The sequence below is a fragment of the Mandrillus leucophaeus genome, unplaced genomic scaffold, assembly GCF_000951045.1.
Source record: "Mandrillus leucophaeus isolate KB7577 unplaced genomic scaffold, Mleu.le_1.0 Scaffold745, whole genome shotgun sequence".
Lineage (NCBI taxonomy): Eukaryota > Metazoa > Chordata > Mammalia > Primates > Cercopithecidae > Mandrillus > Mandrillus leucophaeus.
Genome location: NW_012108086.1, coordinates 1,184,464 through 1,207,319, shown reverse-complemented (window position 1 = coordinate 1,207,319; position 22,856 = coordinate 1,184,464). Strand labels below are relative to the sequence as shown.

Below are 22,856 nucleotides of genomic sequence, written 5' to 3'. Positions count from 1 at the left end.
ATACATACGGAATGGGATGCAGGAATAAAGGTTTCGAGATTCTGTTATGAGTGTGTGAGTCACACAGAAACTGTGACCTTTCCTCTGATTTCAATCCATGGTTTTAAAAATGAGTAATAACATTAGCTGTCTTTGAATGTACAGCGATTATACTAGGATGTAAGATTTTAAGTTCACTACACAATTTTTCCGTAGAGCAGTACGTACGTGTAGATGATAGTTCAAGGACAAGTCCAATATTACTTACCCGCAAATTCTTAATCTGCAGTGTGCCTTGCTCTTGAATTGTTGCTCTTGGATCTCTACTCAGAAAAGTAAATCCCTCCTTTAACCAGCTAATTACAGGAAGAGGATCGCCAGTGGCTTTACATTTCAGTAACGCTGTGCCATCCACTGCCAGTGTTTGGTTGGCTGGGCCTTGTAGAATGATAGGTGGAGGTCTATCTGTCAAAACTAAAGAATAAGGCTCTTTTCAGGGTATTTTAACACCAGTACAGTCCAGTAGGCTTGATATATTGACAATGAAAGTAAGGTTTAAGCCCCAACACAATATATATTACTTACAACTTATTCGAAGTAATATGCATATTCTTAGTAATGTATATTCTAAATCTATCATATATCTATCATCTATACATACATACAAATATGCTATACTAAGGCCAGACTATTTATTGTCAATAGCTTCCTCTGTATTACCTAGAGTTAAAATGGCATTGAGATAAATTCTGACATTTTATAAAGACTTAATTGTATAAAAAGGCTTAGTCATATTAAAATTAAAATTAAAATATGAATAGCTTATGGCAGTCAGTCACCTATGAAATGTTCATTTTATCTCATATGCATATGTAAGAAAGTGTGTGAAGTCTCATATGCGTGCAGTCAATTTTCACTTTTGCATTTTTCATAAATATAGTACATAATTTTACCCTCATGACACCAGTTGTGTGCTGTATTCATATAGGCTGAAATATTTCTGTTGATGTTAAAATATTAGATTATAAATAATTTACTTCCAAAATTGTGACATTAGGTCACCAAATTACGGTCATATCATTTGGATGATTTGATTTAATTAGTACTTATAACTGATCAAAGAAAAGTAGTCTAGATTATATTTATCATATGACAAAAACAGTGCTTGCGCAAAATCAGTGTTTACTTATATATCAATTGTCGTGTTCATTTGGGTAAATTTTCCATAATTTCTAAATGTTTAGTTTAGTATTGCTTTTTGTTTATGAAATACTGTTTTGTAGCAGCATTTCAGTGCTTTTAGAAGTACTTAATGATTATTTAAGAAGGACATCAAAATGTACAGTATTATTTACATGGTTAAGAAAAATACACAGTTGATTGAAGTTAAGATTTCATTTAGAATTCATTAGAAGATCACCATATAATCAAAAGGATATGTCCAGGTCCAAGGAAGTCTTTCTAAAGAGAAAATTCTATAAACTTCAGCATAGACAGCACAGGCTTTGGTTAATTATCCAAATTGTGTATGGTTATATGTAACATATAAAATACACGCAGTATATAAAAACATACATACAAAAAAGACTTCCACAAAAAAGAAAAAGTATTTCTAAGCATCTGTGAAGATAAACAGTGTTTTTTCTCAAAAAAGTCAACTTGTATTACAACGTATATAATTGAAAACACTTTGCGTAATGCTCAAATTTCCTTTGCCCACCAGCTTTTATAAATGCCAGTTTAAAATTACTGTCTTTCCAATTTACTTGCATCATATTTACTAGAGTTCATAGTTTTGGAAAACAAAACATTAAAGTTAAGCAGCCTGTTCAGAACCTATGATGAGAAAGCCAACCAGATTTAATTGAGGCTAGAATTTATGATACAGTGCGCCTTCGTATCAAGACACTGCAGATTCTCGTCAACCTAAACCTACTTTATCAATGATAAAACCTAAGAAAAACAATAAAAATTGTGTATTGTTCACAAACAAAAATTAGAATCATTTGTTCCACTGCTTTTTTCCATCAAATTCTTACTTTTAATACTAAATAAAACATTTTAAGAAAATACTGAAGTAGAATATTATAATAATTCTGGCACATTTGTCGTAATTAGGCAAATAGAAATTCAAACTAGAAGTTTCATGGGACTTATTTTTATGGGTCAAAAAGAGAAAGCCAATGAACAAAACATTATTAGTAATGTTTTAATGCAGTGAGAAAGTGAGTCTGTATTACCAGGGTAAAGCATACTAATTCATTTTTAAATGATTTTTTTTCAAATTAAGTACCTATGCAGAATTCAGGTAACTTCTTACAACCTGCTTTTATTGTCATATCCCTGAAATCATTAGATGCAGCCAAAGGTCATCTAATTAGTCTTTTTCTTTCTTTTTTTTATTGCTCAAATGAGTAGCTCATCACTTTTTGAATGAATCTGATCGATAAAGTAATTGAAAATCTCCTGGCCAGACATAATTTTCAGTTTCAAGGATGCTATGGGTGAAAGATGACCACGGGTTTCCATGACACTAAGGTCAAGGGTTAAATGAACATTTAGGGATCCCAGTGATCTGTGAACCACTCCATGGTTTTCTCTCACGATGCATTATAAATACCCAATAACCATTCACATAAGATCAGGATGTGACACTTATCATCAGTACGAGATATAAATACATCTGATCTCCCAGTCTTTTTAGTTTGGTTTTCTCTCACGATGCATTATAAATACTCAATAACCATTCACATAAGATCAGGATGTGACACTTATCGTCAGTACGAGATATAAATACACCTGATCTCCCAGTCTTTTTAGTTTCTATTGGCTCTATTCATGGAGTGCTGATTACAATTTCATAATTCTCGGAGAGAAAAAGATAGAGCAAAAGAAAAGAAGAAATAAAGAACAATGCCAGTGAATTAATGCAGAAGTCTTTTAAAGAAATATATTGAAACTCAAGTATATTCAAACTTATTAGCTTAATCTACGATCGGTAAAGTTGTTGCTCAACTTAGCACTATTCAGCATCATTAGCAATTTCATCTTTTATGAATGCTTGAATTATATTTTCATAAAATGAGTCTAACTGTGATAACAGATACATTTGCTATAAATGGAATACAGGCATATCTCAGAGGTATTGTATGTTTGGTTCTAGACCACAACAATAAAGCAAATATTGCAATAAGGAAGGCCACACAAATTTTGTTTCCCAGTGCATATAAAAGTTATGTTTACATTATTCTGGAGTCTATTAAGTGTAGAATAATACTGTGTCTAAAAAAAAGATGTACATACCTTAATTAAAAATACTTTATTGCTAAAAAATGCTAATGATTATTTGAGCCTAGAGTGGTAATCTTTTTGGTGATGGAGGATCTTGCTTCAATGTTGATGGTTGCTAACTGACCAAGGTGGTGGTTGCCGAAGGTTGGGGTACCTGTGCCAATTTCTTAAAATAAGACAATAAAGTTTACCATATTGATTCACTACTCCTTTCATGAAAGATTTTTCAGTAGCATGCAATGCTGTGTTATAGCATTTTATCTGCAGTAAAATGTCTTTCCAAATTGGAGACAATCCTCTCAAACTCTGATGTTGCTTTATCGATGAAGTTTATGTGAAACTTTGAGTCCTTTGTTGTCACTTCAACAATCTTGAACAGAAGTAGATTCCCTCTCAAGTCATCGCTTTCTTTGGTCGCCCATAAGAAGCAGTTCTTCATTTGTTCAATGTGTATCATGTGACTGCAGCAATTGAGCCACATCTTCAGGCTCCACTTCTAATTCTAGTTCTTCTGCTATTTCCACCACATGTGCAGTCACTTTCTCCACTGAAGTCTTGAACCCCTCAAAGTTATCTAACTTTCTAAACTCCTGATAATGTTGATGCTTTGGCCTCCTCCCGTAAATCACAAATGTTCTTAATGGCGAGTATAATGGTAAATCCTTTCCAGAAGGTTTTTAATTAACCCTGCCCAGATCCTTCAGTTGAATTACTGTCTGTGGCAGCTATAGCCTTGGAAAATATATTTCTTAAGTAAGACTTGAAAGTTGAAATTATTCCTTGATCCATGGGCTGATGAAGAGATGTTGTGTTAACAGGTATAAAAACATTAATCTCTTTGTACATCTCTATCAGAGTTCTTGGGTGACAAGTACATCGTGGATGAGAAATAGTATTTTGAAAGGAATTTTTTTTTTCTGAAGAGTAGATCTCAACATTGTACTTAAAATATTTCGGTAAACCATGCTGTAAAGAGGTGTGCTGTCATTCAGGCTTTGTTTTCCATTTATAGAGCACAGGCAGAGTAGATTTGGAATAATTTTAAGGGTCACAGAATTTTTGAAATAGTAAACGAGCATCAGTTCCAACCTAAAGTCACCAGCTGCATTAGTTACTTACAAGAGAGTTAGCCTGTCATTTAAAGCCAGGCATTGACTTCTTTTCTTCAGCTATGAAAGTCCTAGATGACGTCTTCTTTCAATATATGGCTGCTTTGTCTACATTGAAAATCTGTTTAGTATAGCCACTTTAATGAATGAACTTCTGGATAACTTGATGAAGCTTCTATATTAGCCCTTGATGCTTTACCTTGGTGTTTTTCCTTAAATCTCATCAACCAACCCCTGCTAGCTTCAAATTTTTCTTCTACAGCTTCCTCCCCTCTCTCAGTCTTCAAGGAACTGAAGATAGTTAGGGCTTTGCTCTGGATTAGGCTTTGGCTTAAGGGAATGCTGTGACTCACTGATGTATCCAGACTCTCAAACTTTCTTCATATCAGCAATAGGCTGTTTGACTTTCCTATCAGTTTTTGTGTCCACTGGAGTAGCACTTCTACTTTCCTTCAAAAACTTTTCCTTTGTATGCGTAACTTTGCTAACTGTTTAGCACAAGAGGCCCAGCTTTTGACCTATCTCAGTTTTTGACATGTCTTCCTCACTAAACTTAAGCCTTTGTAGCTTTTAATGTAAAGTCCGAGACATGCGACTTTTCACTTGAACACCTGGAGGCCACTGTAGAGATACTGACTGGCCTAATTCCAATACTGTTGTGTCTCAAGGAATAGGGAGGCTCAGGGAGAGAGAGAGAATGACAGGGGACTGGCCAGTGGGCAAAGAAGTCAGAGCACACACATATATCAATAAAGTTTGCCATCTTATGTGGGTGCACTTTGTGATACCCCCCAAAATTATAGTAGTATCAAGGATCACAGATCACAGGCCACCATAACAGATGCAATAATAATGAAATTGTTTGAAATAGTGTGAGAATTACCAAAATGTGACACAGAGACCCAAAGTGAGCACGTGATGTTAGTAAAATGCCACCAATAGACTTGCTTGACCCAGGGTTGCCATGAACCTTCAATTTGTAAAAACCATGGTATCTGCAAAGTACAATAAAGGAAGGTATGCCTGTAATCACTTGTTTTTCTGAACATGACATACGTTTTCATTCTACCATGGAATTTCAAATGGCTCTACAATTCCCTGAAATATATCAAAATAAGTGTGGTCAAAATGAAAATAATGGCTCAGATATTATTAAATCATTAACCTATATGAAAAATCAAAACTATGAATAGAAGCTTAAGGCATCAATGTGGCAACTTCATATTTAGAGACAGATTCATTGACAACATGTGTGTACATATTTAGTTCTTATAGTTTCATTTCTTTACTGTCAAAATCAACAGCATTGTAACTTGCAATCAATGTTTCTGCAAAAGGATCTTGACTTTGTAATTGCTTACTCAAGTAAAAATCAATATAGGAATTAATATTCAAGCCAGTTGTAACAAAATGTTTAGAGCAATCTCAGTTGGCAGAAGATTTAAAATTGGTCATCACTTATTTTTGACCACAGAAGGAAAGCTAGAAAAACTACTGTTTTGTAAGATATCATGAGCTAGTATAAGGTCTCAAAGGTTTTCCATTTATTGTATCAGACGTAATTCTGAATATTCACTGTTTTATGAACCATATCAGTCACATCAACTGGCTCTTCTAGTTCATCACTTTTGCTTCCTACAAATATGGTTTGCCTTTTCCATAATAATTTCTTCATTTAGAAACATTTGACAGTCAATCTTCTATAAAATATTATAAGTAGCTAAATGATAGCTGGGATCTTAAGCATTATGTGTGGAGTGTTCTTAGGAATATAGAATAAAATGTAGGCTTTGGTCAGAATATCTTATTTTTCAAGTGTATGTATCTGAACATTTTTGTTGACAGGTGAAAACATAAGATTTTTAAAATCATTAATAATTATCCTTTATTCTTTTAAAGAAATATGGAGGTACAAAGAATCAAAGAGCTTGCCCTTCTAAGGAAGAATTTCTCATCACTGCTATCCTTGAACCTGACTTCTCCTTTCAGTTCCATGGCAGTAAATCTCTGCAGCATCAGCAGGTGCAGCCACTAACGACTCAATGTCCCTGCAGCCAATGTTTGTCTGTTCTATTTATTCCCATTCCTGACATGTCACTGAATCAGGCCATACCATGAACAGATATTAAAAAATACTGCCTTTCTATTAATTTTAAATGACCTTTTAATCTACATGTAAATTTAAATTGTATAAAAGCACATCAAATTTCACCAGCAGAGAAAGAAGAGGATCAAGAGAGGCCGCAGACCAAAGCACTTACATCTCAGAAGCCAGCATTGGGGAGAAAACAAAACTAAAAATCCTCACAAATAAAGGAGAGTAAGAAAGAATTTTCAATTTAGGACATCAAAGAATAGGGATTAAATTCACACTCAGAGGTCCATGAAATATCTCAAATTTGCTAGCTGTCAATTATGCCAAAGAAGCTGCTGGGAAAAAATCAGATTATGCAGAGTCCTTCATCCTTTTCAACTTTCACTATGAATGTAGGTGCCTCAGTTAAGATTCAAAGTGCATATGTGCAAATAAAAATAATAATTTTAGCATTCTTCAGCACTTTGAAAGGTAGGTAGTTAACTTGCTGAATGCATAATTAAAATCATAGGCATGTCCTAATGTGATTAGCTAACTAAAAACTCATCTCTGATAATATTAAAGGTGGTATCACCTCCTCCTAGAGTGAAATAAAATCATTAATGTCTAGTAGAACCAATCATGTCAGTCTAAGACTCAACAAAAATATACAGATTACATTTCAATATGCAGTGAGTGTGATAAGATTTATTTAAAATAATGCACTATTCTATTTTTAAGAATTAAGTAAATTATCTCTGAAATTGTTCTTTGGGGAAAATGAGCGGTATTCAATCAGGGAGAATTAGAAACTACTAAAAAATGTGACCTGGATTCAAACTTAAAAGATAAGCACACATAGTAATGATTTCACAAATCAGCAAACTCCACATGATTAACGTGTGTCCAGAAATAAAAATCCGTGTTTTCGTAAGACAAATCTAATAAAGATATCGCACCATCAGTAACCTCCAGCTGAGCTTTTGCTAAAATGCTTCCTGCCACAGTTAAAGCCTGGCAGATGTAGTAACCCGCATCGGAACGTTGAATGTTGGTGATTGTGAGGTCTCCGGTTGGTGACACTGAGCATCTACTGTTGGGCTGCTGGGGTTGGTTTGGGAAAAGTAGGTTCTGTGGAAGCAAGCACAGTCTCATCAATATTCATTTTCCACTTAAAAAATTATGTGAATAAAAGCTACGACAATTAGGGAATAAAGTGGGAAAAAGAAAATACATAGATTAAAAAATATATGGTACAGAAATGTTTAAATGCCACACAGTGGGATTCACTGATCAAGTTTTTCCAAATCATGGTGAAATAACATCCTCTAAGAAGTCAATATTTTCTCGTTGAAAGAAAAGTCATCTGTGTTTTTAAAGAATGGGATCTTTATCTCATCCTGATATTCTGCTAGTTAGTTAATATCTTTGAAACTTGTTTCTTCATCTGGAAAATGGGCAAAACAATTCTTATCTGACTCAACTGCTAAGGCCTCCTGAAGATCTGGCCGATAACAGGGACTGGGGATGGGTGGTACGAAGTGCACAGCTCTGAAGCATGCAAAGTATGACTGCTGTCGATCATTCTGAATCCTTGATGCACTCAACTGAATTTCTCCCAAAGTTGTTCAAAAGTGCATGACAGAGAGCTGACTGTACTTCTGCTATAAAGTTTTTGCACCTTTGAATGGGGCTATAAACAAATACTACAGTTTAAGCAAGATTAAGCAAATTACTGAAGATAAAAAGAAAATGTAGAATGTTTCTAAAAGTGTGTTACCTTAAACAATTTCATATTACTTTCTTTTTAAAACAAAATTATTCTATATCTCATATATACATATAGCCTCATTACAAATTGTAAAAGTTCATCTATGAGAGGAGTAACATTAATTTGGATGAACTATGTTGCTTTACTGTTGTTCAATTAAGAAAAACATTTGAGTATAATAAATTACATTGGGGCTTGTTTCCAAGTTGGATTATAAATAAGAAGATATCAATTTTTATGTTGTATTTACTTACAAAAAAGGACATTATAACCCTCTGGGATCTGTTTCTCCATATAGTAATTAATTTTCCAGGTTTGTAATTAAACAGTTTCAATACGTTGCAATCAGGAGGTAATAACATTCAATTAAAGGCACAGGACACATTTTCACCTTAAAATGTTTTTACCCTTGAAGTAGTACCAATGGAAGAGGATAAAATAGGGTATTAACACTTTTCAATTATGCTAAATGACTTTAATCCTGCAAACGATGTCCTATTTTAATTAGAAGCGCTTCTCTTTATTGCAACATGATGGATGTCCACTTTATTAGATTCAAGTGTGACACTATAAGCCCACTTTACATAAACATTACCATGTTATTAAACTCCTTCTAAAAGGAGTGATGTTTGCTAGCATGTCAAGAATGTAATTTCAATATGCTGTTGACCTCTTATAAAATGTGTGCTACTGTATAAGGCTAGACATTTTCATGCATAGAAACATGATTTGAGAATCAGCTGATTCTACTGTAGATTCCAAATGTATTACCAAAATAAACAAGCTAAAAGAGTCTAAATTCTGAAGTCACTTGAAAATGATACAATAACTCAAAGTGCACACTTCCCTACAATTAGCCATTAGAATACTAATTTACATAGCACTAATATATCAGATGGGCTTTATTCTCTACGGGATCTCTTCCTCTACAATGCACCATCAGTCCACCTTCTAAATGATGCGTTGACATGGAAAATGGCATTATATGAAGGTTAACCCATCATTTTTATTCTCTGCTTGCATGACATAGGCAAAAGAAAATGGATTACAAGCAAAAACCGGGAACTTCACAGCTCTTCCCACCTTGGAGATTGCCTGGGTATCCTATTAGAGCTAATTGGCATTATCAGCATATATTGAGAAATATGGACCATTAAGTTCAGGCTTTTAACTGTTTCTATTGATGGATGGTCATAGATCACTATAAAAACTGGATACTGAAAACAGTAAGACCGATTTATTTTTTCCCAATATCCCAATTCATGATTTGAGAATTTATAATTTGCTGAAGCACTTCTCTGTTGTTCTCATTCACAGTATTTTTTTTTTCTCTCTCCTTCTCGCTCTCCCACCCCATCCCTCTCTATCTCTACCTCTGTCTCTCTGATGGGAGAAAGATAGGTGAGGGAAAGAAAACAAGACATAAGATTTTGTGTAATCTTTAACATTGATATCTCTGGAATCATATGCCGCTTTGTCAAATACAGAAAAAGGAATACTTAAATGCTATTTAATTGTTATTTATTTTGAAACCAGTAAAAAAGATGTAGCATATTTAAATACCCTATGCTTATTAAGCAACAAGGCCAATACACATTTTATGCACTACCTTGTAATTCAACTTGGAGCTACTTTAGGGAATGTGATTTACACATGATATAGTCTTAGCTATATAATAACAAGACACATTATAATGAGATTTCACTCAATACATGGGTTTAAAGTGTAAGTATGCAATGATCAAATTGCTTTACATCATTATATTTATTATCAGTGACATAACATTTTGCTTAACCTTCATAATGTGTAAAGCAATTTTATATATAAAAGGACTTATTCATTTAAACTTTGTGTGAAGTAAAATGTATTAGCCTTGTATTTTACATTAAGAAAATGAGTTTCAGTACATTTAAATAGCACTACAAAAGTACAATTTATAAGGAGCAAACTGGATTTCGAATTTTCTCCTTTGTGTGTGTGTGTGGTGTGTGTCTATGTGTATGTGTGTGGTGTGTGTCTATGTGTATGTATGTGTCTCTGTGTGTGTATGTGTGTGCATGTGTGTATATGTGTATGTGTGTGATGTGTGTATATGTGTGTGTGTGTGTATGTGTATGTGTGTGGTATGTGTGTATATGTGTGTGTGTCTATGTGTGTGTGTATATATGTTTAATTGTCATGCTGCCTGACACTTACTTTAGAGTCTGAGACACTAACATCTGAAAAGAATTTTAAAGCAAACAGTCAAAGAACTCTATGTGTGGAAACCTATTTTATAATTACTAAATTATAAAGAAGATTTGAGAGTTAAGACGTGGAACAGTTCTGATGTTGGATACGGCAATGGCCATCACCTTTCCTTACATTCCCATCACTACACTTATATTCCACAAGTCACAAGAGGAGTGACTCCAACAAGGAGAATGAGTAAGGAATAAAATGCCATTCATCCATCCAGACTGAGCTGTTAGAACTGCCCACTATGAGCTGGCACAGGAATTTATAGAAACCCACAACAGTTAGAGATAACGGCTGAACAGAACTTCTAAAGGCTTCCTTGCACACATGTATGTTGCAGATAAATGTATGTAAGTTTAATCAACAGAGTCCTCTAATGCAACTTGTATTTCCCATCTCTGGCCAAGGTTTCAGATTTCCAGAGATGTTTCATAATGATTTCCATTATTCCCAAGGAAATTCTTCTGGAACGTGTAGTAATAACAGAATGTGATGAGGAAGACCACCAGGAGGTCTCTTCCTCAGAATACGCCTAGTAGTGCATGTTTCTAGAAAGTTTAGAACGAAAATATCTCCAGGTCCCATGGGAATGCATGGACACATTATGTTGCAAACACCACAATTTTTGATCTAGTTTTAGCTGGAAATTTTACTCATTGCCTACGAACCTAGAAGCTAAGCAGTTGTCCAAGTTTGGACCAAGTTCTAAATGAGAAAACTAGTGTATCCAGTTGCCTTTTCATAGAGACTCTGAGAGGCCATGTTGCCCAGAGAGGGCCCTGGAGAGGACAAACCAGGGCAGAACAAAGACAAGGTATGGGTTCCTTCTAGTGTACTACGTATTATTTCCTGTCTAACCACACTACGGATGAGTCCAGGAGGAACGGAGAAGGAAAAGATTTATCCTAATCTTAAATGGAAGCATGCTTTAATTAAGGATAAGAAAAGTCATTTATGCTGTGTATTTAAGAGAGAGGATTGAAATTAAATTCTGGGTCAATTAAAAAAAATATTTCTGACTGTTTTCCGTGTCACAGAGACTCTATCATACCACGTAACTCAATACAAGAAAACAAAATTAGCTTCACCTTAACAGATTTTAAATCGCTACAGAGGTTTTGGTTTGACTTTTAACGATAATTTTGTTATATTGCTTTATTGCTGTTCTGTGTAAGAGACAGAATTTTGAAAAGATTAATACTAGAAAATAAAGAATGCTATTACTAGAACATCTGACTCCCACTTATTTTCACATTCACCACTCTCTTTTTCAGAAATAAAATAAATTCAAACATTGAGAACAAGAGAAGCAAGGCAGGTTTCAGGAGCAGCAGAGACAGCAGAAGTTCAGAGATGTCAGAAGCGCAGCGAAGCCTCACGCTCACCTGGCTGCCTTCTTTCTGCCAGAAAACAGCTGGCTGTGGGTTTCCTTTCGTTTCACAGGGAAATGTCACCGTCCGGCCTTGAGCCACAATCTGATCTCTTGGCCGAACCACAAACTGTGGGGGAGCTATAATTGAAAAGAAAAGAAAGTGTGTAAATATCAACCACCGACAAAGAAAAATACATCAGGGAGAAAATACGGTACTATGTTGCTTGTTCAGTGCCAGGGAGCGACTACAGTCTATTATTTACTTTTACACATTTCTCAAAACACAAAAAAGAAAGACATTATATTCAATCAAATGTGAGGAAAGAAGCAAAAGTTTTAGCAGACGTATTTTTAAATGTTGTACATTGTAATCCTTTGGCCTATATATCCTTGCATAGAAAGTTAGATTTTTTTAATGATTTTAACACTTTTAAGGAAAAACATGGATCCTCAAGCTGGTTCTGTTTTTTAAATAAATAAAGATAAAAAAAGAATCACTCTCTTACTCAACCATCTCCTTCCTCTAAAGTCAATTTATTGACAAGCATTGGCTGTTTTTATAGTAACTGCAAGAATTATATAAGGCACAGGGATACCGGAAGGTATAAAATATGACCCCTATTCTTAAAGTGCTTATATCTAGAATTCAAGAGTTGAAAGATTAAAGACATTGAAGAATTGAAGAGATGGGAATTACATACAAGGGTAATAAGCAATATAAATAAATGTACTGAATGGTTGACTCAATCTAATTTATTTCATATAGATAGATAAAGATTAGTCCAGTAATTACTATGTTCCCCTACTGGGCACTCAAGATACAGAGATGAGAAGCTTTTATCCTGAAGCCATCAAGGAGCTTATAGTCTAATGGAAAGGAAAAACACAATGACAATGATGAAAACGAAAACAAAATTAAATCAACACTTATCTAAGACTGTGGGAAGTGCAATGATAGAGGTGATCTCAGAGCACAGCGGAGGAGAATTTAAGTTATTGTATATATAAGAAATATAATAAAACTTAGGAGAAAGAAATCCCTTGGTGTTGTAAAACCTACAGAAAGCTCTGTGTAGAAAATGGGCATTATGGTAGCTTTGAGGTAAACGGAAAAATGAACACATGCCAAATAAGGAGATTATGGAGCAAAGTACAAGAAGCAAGAACAAACGTAGAATACAGTGTGTAATTTGGCAGGATGGAGGGTCCAAGTTATGTAAACACTTTTGGCTACAAAGGAGGGTTTAAGAAGTCAAACTGAGGATTTTATTCTGATTTTTTCTAAGCTGAAAAGTGACAGATGCAAAAGATAATTTTTGGCGGCTTTAACCCTCTAATGAATGTAGCATGGATTGGAGATGAAGGCACTTAGTCCGTAAAACAAGGAGTCTAACTGGGAGGCTATTAAAATGGTACAGGTGAAGCGAATGAGACAAAGACATAAGTAACTCCAACAGAAAATAAAAGAAAGGGATGGGGGTAAAAATCCTAAGAAAGTTCAGATTTAAATGGTGGTCTAATGATCTTGAGAGAATAAAGGGAAAGACAGTATAACTGGAAGTTTTCACAAGGGCATCTCCCTACCAAAACCCATTTTTGTTGAACAGAAAACACCGTGCTTATTCCATGACTTTTGTAATAATCTATTTCCACTTAAACTAGCTGCTTAGGCTAGAAAATGGAGACAGAAAACACTTTAAAATCAACTCTAATTTTTAGAACCTAGTGGTACTTTAAAACCCTCTAACCATAAGTGATGTCTGGTAAAACCTGTCACTTGAAATCATTTCAGTGCTTCAGGAGAAAAGAAGTGCAGGTCCAAGAAGAGGGTGAATGTAGAGCAGCCCCAAACGTGCAGCCAATTCCTCAGCCTTACAAGAACGCTAGCGTGGAAAAAGCAGCAGCATTTTTCCAAACAATTCACTGGGATTTGTATTGACTTATTTTTTGGTGTTCTATTATACTGCCTCCTAGTTCAACACATCTAACACATACCCCAGGGAGAGATGGGATAAATCTACTAAGAGAAATTTTCTCCTATAACTATAGATAACAGAAGACTCATTCTAGCAGTATGGAAAACCCAGATTTATGAATCTGTTTGGACAGAGCATGGTATGTGTTGCCTTGTATTTTCAGGAGATTAGTTGCTTCTTACAATCTTCTTGTTATTTCTACACAATTCTCCTGAATCAGCAGATACATCGATTTTTTTCCATGTTTTCTAATAGAAATGATAGTTTAAATCAATGTTACAAAATTACCTTACAGAAAACTCTTAAAACACTGCAGTGACCATTTTTTTCAGTAGAAATGTGAAACCACCAGGTATTTGTACCAAAAAGACATTTAAGGTTTGTTTCTGTCATCTGTAATATTGTAGAAAAATTATATTTGTTATGAAAAAGTTGAGTATATAGTTATCTCTTTGTAATTCTATAAAGAAAAATAAGAGTCAACATGGACATTTGCTAAGTGAGAAGTACTGAATAATTTAGCATGTATCTAAAATTATTAAAAATTCAAAACTCAGTTGAGTCAAAATCAGTCATTTAAAAGACTTGAGTAAAAATCACCTATTTAGCTTTTTAGTTAATTTGTACTGCTTTGGGCCAGAAAGAATTTCAATTATCTCATAAAAGTTGTTAGTAAAACCTTAGAGTCTTGGATACTCTATACAGTCCTTCTTTACAAATTTTTTAAATTTATTAACTGAGAAGAAACATGATTGAAATCATCAAATGAAATCAATGAAATATAAACATATATTTATGTGTTTTATAGTTTCAAGTATATTATTCTTCATCTATCTAGTGAAATTACCAATCTCTATCAGTAAAATTACCAGGTGTCTTTTAGAAGTACAGACTTCCATGAATTTAATTTTCAAAATTTTGAAAAATTTTTTTGTGGATGAGTGATTTTGCAAAATTCTTTTGGCATCTAGATACTACAATTTTAACACAGCTGCTAAAATATAGTCCTCAAAATAAGGACTGACAAATGACCACATCTATGCATCCACTTTTCTGAAAAGACATAATTCATCCATTTAGTCACACAAAATGTATTGATTGACTAAAAATGATGATACATTCTGGTTGGTACAGGAGATGGGAAGCCAAATAAAATTGTTCTTGCCCTGTGACAGAGACTTACAAGTAAATACATAAACAAATACACAAAAACGGCAAAATGTAATTTTTTCAGTGAAAACAGAAAAAAATGCAGAGGGCACCAGGGGAGAAAGAGTGGAACAGAACCAATCAGGCCATGTTGTGAGAAAAAAAAAAGAGAGAAAAAGTGCTAGGGCATGGCCACATTAGAGCTGTACTTTGGAGGACAAGTAAGAGTTGACTAGGTGAAGAGTGGTAAGGTCACTTGGGACAAAGAGAAGCAGCATATAAGGCAGAGACCCATTGAACTGGATTTTTAGGAGCTTGTAAAGGATTCTGAGAATAAAAGAAATCTAGGTCACAGAGGTGATATAGATAGGACCAGATGATTCCTGCTAAACGGGTGTGACATTTCGTCATGAAAACCATAAAGATCTGTTCAAAGACATTTTTGTAAGAAAGATACAATCCGATTTATATTTTGGAAAGGGTGCTTTAGAAGCAATGTAGATGAGGATTAGAGAAAGAGCAAAGACAAAGAGCTGGGAAATCTTCACAAGTTGGGGCAGAAAATCCAGTTGAGAATTTTTATTTATAGTAGCACCCGAAGATACCATTTCATCAGGGCTTTTAAAGGACAAAGAAATTCTGCAAAATCATGACATAATATTTGCCACTGATAGTATAATCTAAAAAGGCCAGGAAATTATAATTTCTGGAACTTTTACCCAATACTGGATTATTTTAAAGACCACTAACAAAAAACTGTCAGCATCTGTTATTTATCCTACAAAATATATTTTCATGTGATGTTTATTTATATTGTACATTTACTCCAAGTTGTAATGTGTTGTATTTCAAATGCATCCAATAGACTATTTTCACCAGAACTTATGCCACATTGATCTTGCTGGAACTAAAATCATCTAATCATTTTTTAATTTAAAAAAATGGAAAATATGGAAACATTTATCAAAGCAAAAACTTTGAAGAATATTCAAGTCTGTGAAAATACACATCCTTTCCTATTATTACCTGAAGGTGGACCAAAGAAACAAATGGCATCAATTACTTTTACTTTTGTAGACTCTCTGCCTGCCCAAGATCTATATTACAATCTTCTGTGAAGGGATATCAGCCGAAGGAATTTATTTTTGAGGTTTTAAATGAAAAACCGCATCAACAATTCTTCTAATAACCCTGCACAGTTTCAGTGTCTCTGCCAGGTGGCAGTGAGAATGGTCTGAAAAGACAGTATTTGGCTGATGGCACCAATGGGAGGGAGTAGACAGAGGTGGCATTTTATCAACACAGCACAATAGCACTAAGTGTGCTATACATAAAATAGATTTTCTATAATGACTCCCATTAAGTATAAAAAAAGAAAAAAAAAACACTACTAGGTCCTCAAGACGACAATTCTAAACACACGTTTAAACCCAATGTGAATTAAAGAGATTGAGTTATAAACTCCAGAAGAATACGCCTGTTATAAAAATGGCAATTCTCCTATATGTCTCTAAGAGAGAAGACTATAAAATATGTATTTATATTGTGTCTAAAACCTGAAAGCATTGGAAAAATCTTTTGTAACTACGATGTAATATCCTACTTGCTTAATCTGTCAAGTGATTATACCTTATTGCTTCAGCTATAACTAGAAATGAGATGAAGCCAACAGAATGGCACAATTTAGTGTTTAATCAACACTTGCAAGTTACAAAACAATAGCTCTGTAAGAAAAGTATGTTGTGTGATTTCCAGAGAAGTAGACCCAAATATAAAAAGGTCAATTAAGATTAGAGGTCTGGGACAGTTCACTTGAAACTGTGTTTTGAGAATTTATATACAATGCACAGTAAATTAGATTTGATTTCTGCTAAATTATGCTTTGATACTGCATTCAGCCCAAGCTGGCTTCAATCAAAGTCACGCTACAGTTCTGTTATGTTAATGCCTGCCAGTGAGTGCGAGTGGGTGATATGGAAATCAGATAGCTGAACATGAGTAGCAAGCACAGGCTGGGCATGAGGTGGGCTTTGAGATGAGGGGATGGGGGACTCTAAAGGTTAATCACATCATGTTCAGAGTGGTTTCAACAGGAAAATACGACTTCCTATGGCAGGCATTAGCACAGAGAGAGTCACGCAACAGCTAGGTCCATTCATATGTGGCACAGGGTGAATACAGGCATGCTCAGCCACTCTTTTTCTTTGGATATAATTTTATGCCTGATGAATAAACTTTTAATTCTATAATAGCCATTTTGAATTTTTTGACAAACTCAAGTAGAATTGTTTTTGTTATTTCATATATTTGCTTGTTAAATACTAACATATTCTATAAGCATATTTAAGAAGCATTCTCTTCCATCATTTGCTTGAGTTAAAATTTCACTTAGTCACAACCCATTTAATAGAATGGCAATAATTAACATTAATTGAGTGCTTATTATGTGCCAGAGTTTGTGTTAACCCTTCCACAGGCATTATCTCAATTAATATTTGAAAAGCCTTATGTTTCAACTACTATCATAATGAAGTAAAACTAGTAAACTGAATCTCATGAAGGACATAAGTAACGCAGCTTTATTATTTTATTTTATTTTATAATTTGAAAGTTCCGCTGTGTGTGTGCAGGATGTGCAGGTTTGTTACATAGGTAAATGTGTGCCATGATGAACTGCTGCACCTATCAACCCCTCACCTAGGTGTTAACCGCAGCAAGCATTCGCTATTTTTCCGGATGCTCTCCCTCCCGCCGTGTGCCCCCACTGTCCCCGACTGGCCCCAGTGTGTATTGTTCCCCTCCCTGTGCTTATGTGTTCACATTGTTCAGCTTCCACTTATAAGTGAGAACATGCAAGAAACACAGCTTTCTGAAAGTTAAATTAGATTGGAGGACAGGTTTGATTTCTGGTTTATTCCAATGCCACAGTAGGAACTCTTAAACACTGAGATGCCAGATTAATTTGGTTCCCTTTGAACCAAGATCTGATTAACTAAAAATGTGTCATATCTAACACCAAGAAGAATGATAGAATTTTAATGCCATAATTTCCAATACGCTATAAAGATTTGAAAAATAATAACATTATGTTTTCCCTGAATAATTGTTTTTATCATTAGGGTAGCATAAAACCCATTGTCTTTCTCTTTCTATACTACCTAGAAGTATAACCGTTCTTAAGTACACTTTCTTCAAGTCACTCTTTATTCATAAACCTATCGTTCCTTTCATTTCATCACAGTGAAAACCTACAATTCTTATCATAGCAATGCTTGCAAATTATTCTCCTCAGTGTAGCATTTTGGCTTCCATCAGCTGATCTAAGATTTTCCAATCCTGACACTCATTTGTCCTCAAACTAGCTCCAGCATTTCAGCACAGCAGTCTCTCCTTTCAATCACTGGCATTTGCTTGGTCTTGTGGTTAACCCACCCTGATGTCATTTATCCTTTGGTCCTCTTTGTCAACAATGATTAACCTGAACAATCTCTGACCTTGTGCTTGTCTTGTGTTCTTTCCAATTTAAGGTACTTGTTCTTGCTTGCATTGCCTTGTTTCTCTATTTCTCCCTAGCCTCTGTGTCAGACTTCCTCAGTCCAGTTTGAAGTTTTTACTGGTATGGGGTGCGGTCTACTATTTAGCATATAAATGGCGTACTTATTTCACCTAGAAAAGCCCAAAACAGTGAACACTAAATGAATGCCTGGGAATAGTACATTTTAAAAAGAATAGAATCCTTGATCTAAAGCAAATACTCAATATTTTTTCCACTTCATTATACCTAAGGAATAATATACCTATATTATCATACCTATTGCATTATACCTAGACACATACCCACCAGTGACAGTGACTTACTATTGCAGTAGTAAATATGCTGTTTGAAAAAAATATATAGGTGATTTGAAACAAAAACTAATCGATTCTGATATATGTGGTTTCAAATATGTTACCTGAATACAAATCTAACCGATTCTGATATGCCCTTTTGTAGAGAGTGCAGCTACACCACGTTGGAAATTTATGACCCAGGACTATAAATGAGGAGTCAACATTCCAGACTAACAAAAGCACTACAGACAAATAAAGGCATTGTGTGACACTGGGTTTTAAAAGCTCCTGCAACAGGCCGCGCGGGGTGGCTCACGCCTGTAATCCTAGCACTCTGGGAGGCCGAGGCGGGTGGACTGCCTGAGCTCAGGAGTTTGAGACCAGCCTGGGCAACACGGTGAAACCCCGTCTCTACTAAAATACAAAAGAAATTAGCTGGGCATGGCAGGGTGCGCCTGTAATCCCAGCTACTCAGGAGGCTGAGGCAGGAGAACTGCTGGGAGGCGCAGCTTGCAGTGAGCCGAGACTATCGCGCCACTGCACTCCAGCCTGGGCGACAGAGCAAGTCTCCGTCTCTAAAAAGAAGAAGAAAAAAAAAAGTTTCTGCAAAAATTAGTTCATAGGCTTGTCTCCACCAACAAGAAACAGATAGTGAGAAATCGTTTCTTTACAACGCAGTATAGACCAGTAATAAGAGATAAATGTTTACTCAACTCAGGTTGGGTTCTAATTTATACATGATTGTTTCTTCAACTTGTTTAACTTTATTTAATTTTTACTCTGTAATATTTCATTTGATTTCAAAAGATTTTCTGTTAATAATATTGGAAATGCACACACACTGCCATGGAAATGTTTGATTTGAAGCTTATTAACACATAATTCATCTCAGAGGAAGCAATGTATTTATAATAGAAAATATAAATTAGAAACATAGGATTGAAAATAATCACTTTTATAAAGACTAATCACATTTTACTCATTTGTCACTATTTCCAAGAAATGTAAATGGTCGGGCGCGGTGGCTCAGGCCTGTAATCCCAGCACTGTGGGAGGCCGAGGCGGGTGGATCACGAGGTCAGGAGATGGAGACCATCCTGGCTAACATGGTGAAACCCCGTCTCTACTAAAAATACAAAAAACTAGCCGGGCGAGGTGGCGGCGCCTGTGGTCCCAGCTCCTCGGGAGGCTGAGGCAGGAGAATGGCGGGAACCCGGGGGGCGGAGCTTGCAGGGAGCCAAGATGGCGCCGCTCACTCCAGCCTGGGCCACAGAGCTAGACTCTGTCTCAAAAAAACAAAAACACAAACAAAATTGCTAAATTACCTACCTTTCTAATTAACTATTTTGTTTTGTTTTTTATTGGGTCCATGGCAATAAATCCTTTAGATGAGTGATACACATTCTTTGCCACCAGCTACTTACTTGTAGCTAATAATAAAAATCCTTATTCCACAGTAAAATACCAATGTCTATACCTGATATGGTTTGGCTGTGTCCACACCCAAATCTCATCTTGAATTGTACCTCCCACAATTCCCACATGTCTTGGGAGGGACCCCGTGGGAGGTAATTGAATCCTTGAAGTGGGTCTTTACCCTGCAGTTCTTGTGATACTGAGTAAGTCTCAGCAGATCTGATGGTTTTATAAAGGGGAGTTCCCCCACAAAGGGCTCTCTTGCTGCCGCCATTTAAGACGTGCCTTGCTCTTGCACCATGATGATGAGGCCTCCTCAGCCATGTAGAGCTATGAGTCGATTAAACCTCTTTTCCTTATACATTACCCAGTCTTGGGTATGTCCTTATTAGCATCATGAGAACAGACTAATGCAATACCTTTTCTTTCAACAATAATCATATATATGTATATGTGCTTCTTCAATGTCAAAATGAAAAGGAAAAGCACTAAATGATTTACTGCTCTCATAAATAGGAAAAAATAAATAAAGAGAATAGAATGAGTACCATGAATCATATCCTTAGATTCTTCATCAATTTAGACTTTATATTCTACTCGACACCCAGGAGAGGTCTCACATATACATACAAATTACATTCATTCCTTGTATGAGTAAAATATGTTACCATTATGCAGCTATTACTCTTTACAGTTTGGAAACAGTCTTGGAATTTGTTGATTGTGAGATTCATTTTGGAGGGTTCATATAATATCAGAACCTCCTCCCCCACAAAAACCCTCAATTATTCAAAATCTGATTACTTGAAAAGGCAGTGAAGTCAGCCAATAATTACATAGTATGACTACAAAATAACATAAGTGGCCTTCTGAATTGCCATGTATTGCAACTGTAAAAACAATTCCAAGGAGGGCCAATAACACTGAATTTATTTTGGTAAGTGTAATACACATACACCCCCAAAATATGTATATGTTTTGTGAAAGTGGTTCAAACCATTTTCTTTCATTTAGAGTCACACATAATGTGCTCCTGCCTGAAATGGCACAATGTAAATATCAAAATGAAATATTGATTTTGAAATAATGAAATAATCATTCTAGAATGGAAAGAATGCTTCTGAAAAGAGTTAACGCAGTTCAAAATGTCTTACATTTTTAGATCTCATGAGCAGGCACATAAAAACAGTGTTATAATGAACAGCTACAAGCACATAGCCATTTTATACTTGGGTCAGTGCCTTAACACTTATATTTTTGTTTTTGAAGGCAAAACATTACTGGAACATACCACAGTAATAAATTTCTACAAAAATGAATTCAGATGTTACATGGCAATTCAATTCATAATACTATTCAATTATTTTTAAAATAACATTAGTGGTTTTATTTTGTGTCAGAGGGTACCAAGATCTCTGTCCTCTGGAAGTCACCTCCTACCAGAAGAGACATTCATGGAAATAATCAAGCATGTTACAACACGTGTTACAATTGTGTTGTGACATGTTACAATACAATGAAGGTTGTAATACATACATACTAAGCAAAATAGTAACTTGACTCAGTTGGCCTTCTACAGATGGAAAAACCATAGAAAGAGAGAGAGGAAGAAAAAGAGGAAAGAGATGGAGGGAGAGTGGGAGAAGAAAAGAAGGAGTGAGAAAAGAAGAAAAGAAGAGGGGGGGAAAGAGAGAGAGAAACAAGTTTGATTTGTTCCTTTAGATTAAGTTGGAAAGGAAGGGAGGGTGGGAGAGTGTTTCTCCCGAGGGGAAAACACAGGCAGTATGTTAGAGACAGAAGTTTCTCAGAGTGCCCCAAGGCACCATTCCCCTCACCTGGCTTCTTTGTGCCTGAGGCAATCTAGATGGGTGTGCTCCTTTAGTCAGCTTAGGTATTTGAAGGCCTCAGGCAAAGAATATAATTCGACTGTGAACTCGCTCATCGTTCAGGTTTGCCAGACAGAAATTAAACTGAGGGATTGTGGGAGTGGAACCATGTATTTTTTCATCTAAATGGTCTTTACTGGGTTTAGCAAGTTCACTCTAATCCTATAATCATATTAAATATTTCTACATTGCAATCAACGGTAATAGTTTACTCACACTGTAAATAAGGTGGGCACATGTGCAGGTAATTTTAAACTTTATTATATTTCAGATTATGAAAATAGATTTCCTTAATTACAGGTAGGTATAGGAAGTCATGTAACTATGGAAATCATTATGAGATTCACCATGCAAGTTTCACAGAACTTTTAAATATACATAGGTGTATATACATTATAGGCAATAAAAAGTGCTATTAACTTAAAAACTAATTCATTATTAGAGAAATTAACTCATTGTTTGTAAAGAAATGATCTCATTTTTGACCAGCAGAAGACTAAAGTGGTGAAAAACTTCTTTCAAGATCTTAAATTCCTAAATTGGGAAAACTTGACTTCTTACATCTGGGATAGAAGGGGTTGTAAGTGTGGGAGTAAAGAGAGAGAAACTATAGCTTAAAATGGCTCTTCAAGTAAATGGTGAGACAAGACATCCATTTTCACTCACTTAACCTGTCAACTTGCCAGAACTGTCATGTCAGCACTCCAGCTAAACCACGAGGGCTGATCACATCCCATTATCTCATTTTTTAGAAAAAGATTGCA

The 22,856-nt window shown here is 35.3% G+C and overlaps 1 protein-coding gene across 5 annotated transcripts in view; it reads right to left on the bottom strand.

The window, feature by feature from the left end:
- The window catches only part of ROBO2 (roundabout, axon guidance receptor, homolog 2 (Drosophila)), a 625,987-nt gene that overhangs the window by 96,677 nt on the left and 506,454 nt on the right, over positions 1 to 22,856 (bottom strand). For all 5 annotated transcript variants that reach the window (XM_011966113.1, XM_011966115.1, XM_011966117.1 and 2 more), the window contains 3 exons: positions 11,848 to 11,972; positions 7,413 to 7,584; positions 248 to 453 (listed from right to left, as the gene is read on the bottom strand). In XM_011966113.1, the coding sequence (XP_011821503.1) occupies positions 248 to 453; positions 7,413 to 7,584; positions 11,848 to 11,972 (503 nt within the window). The remainder of the gene's footprint in view (positions 1 to 247; positions 454 to 7,412; positions 7,585 to 11,847; positions 11,973 to 22,856) is intronic.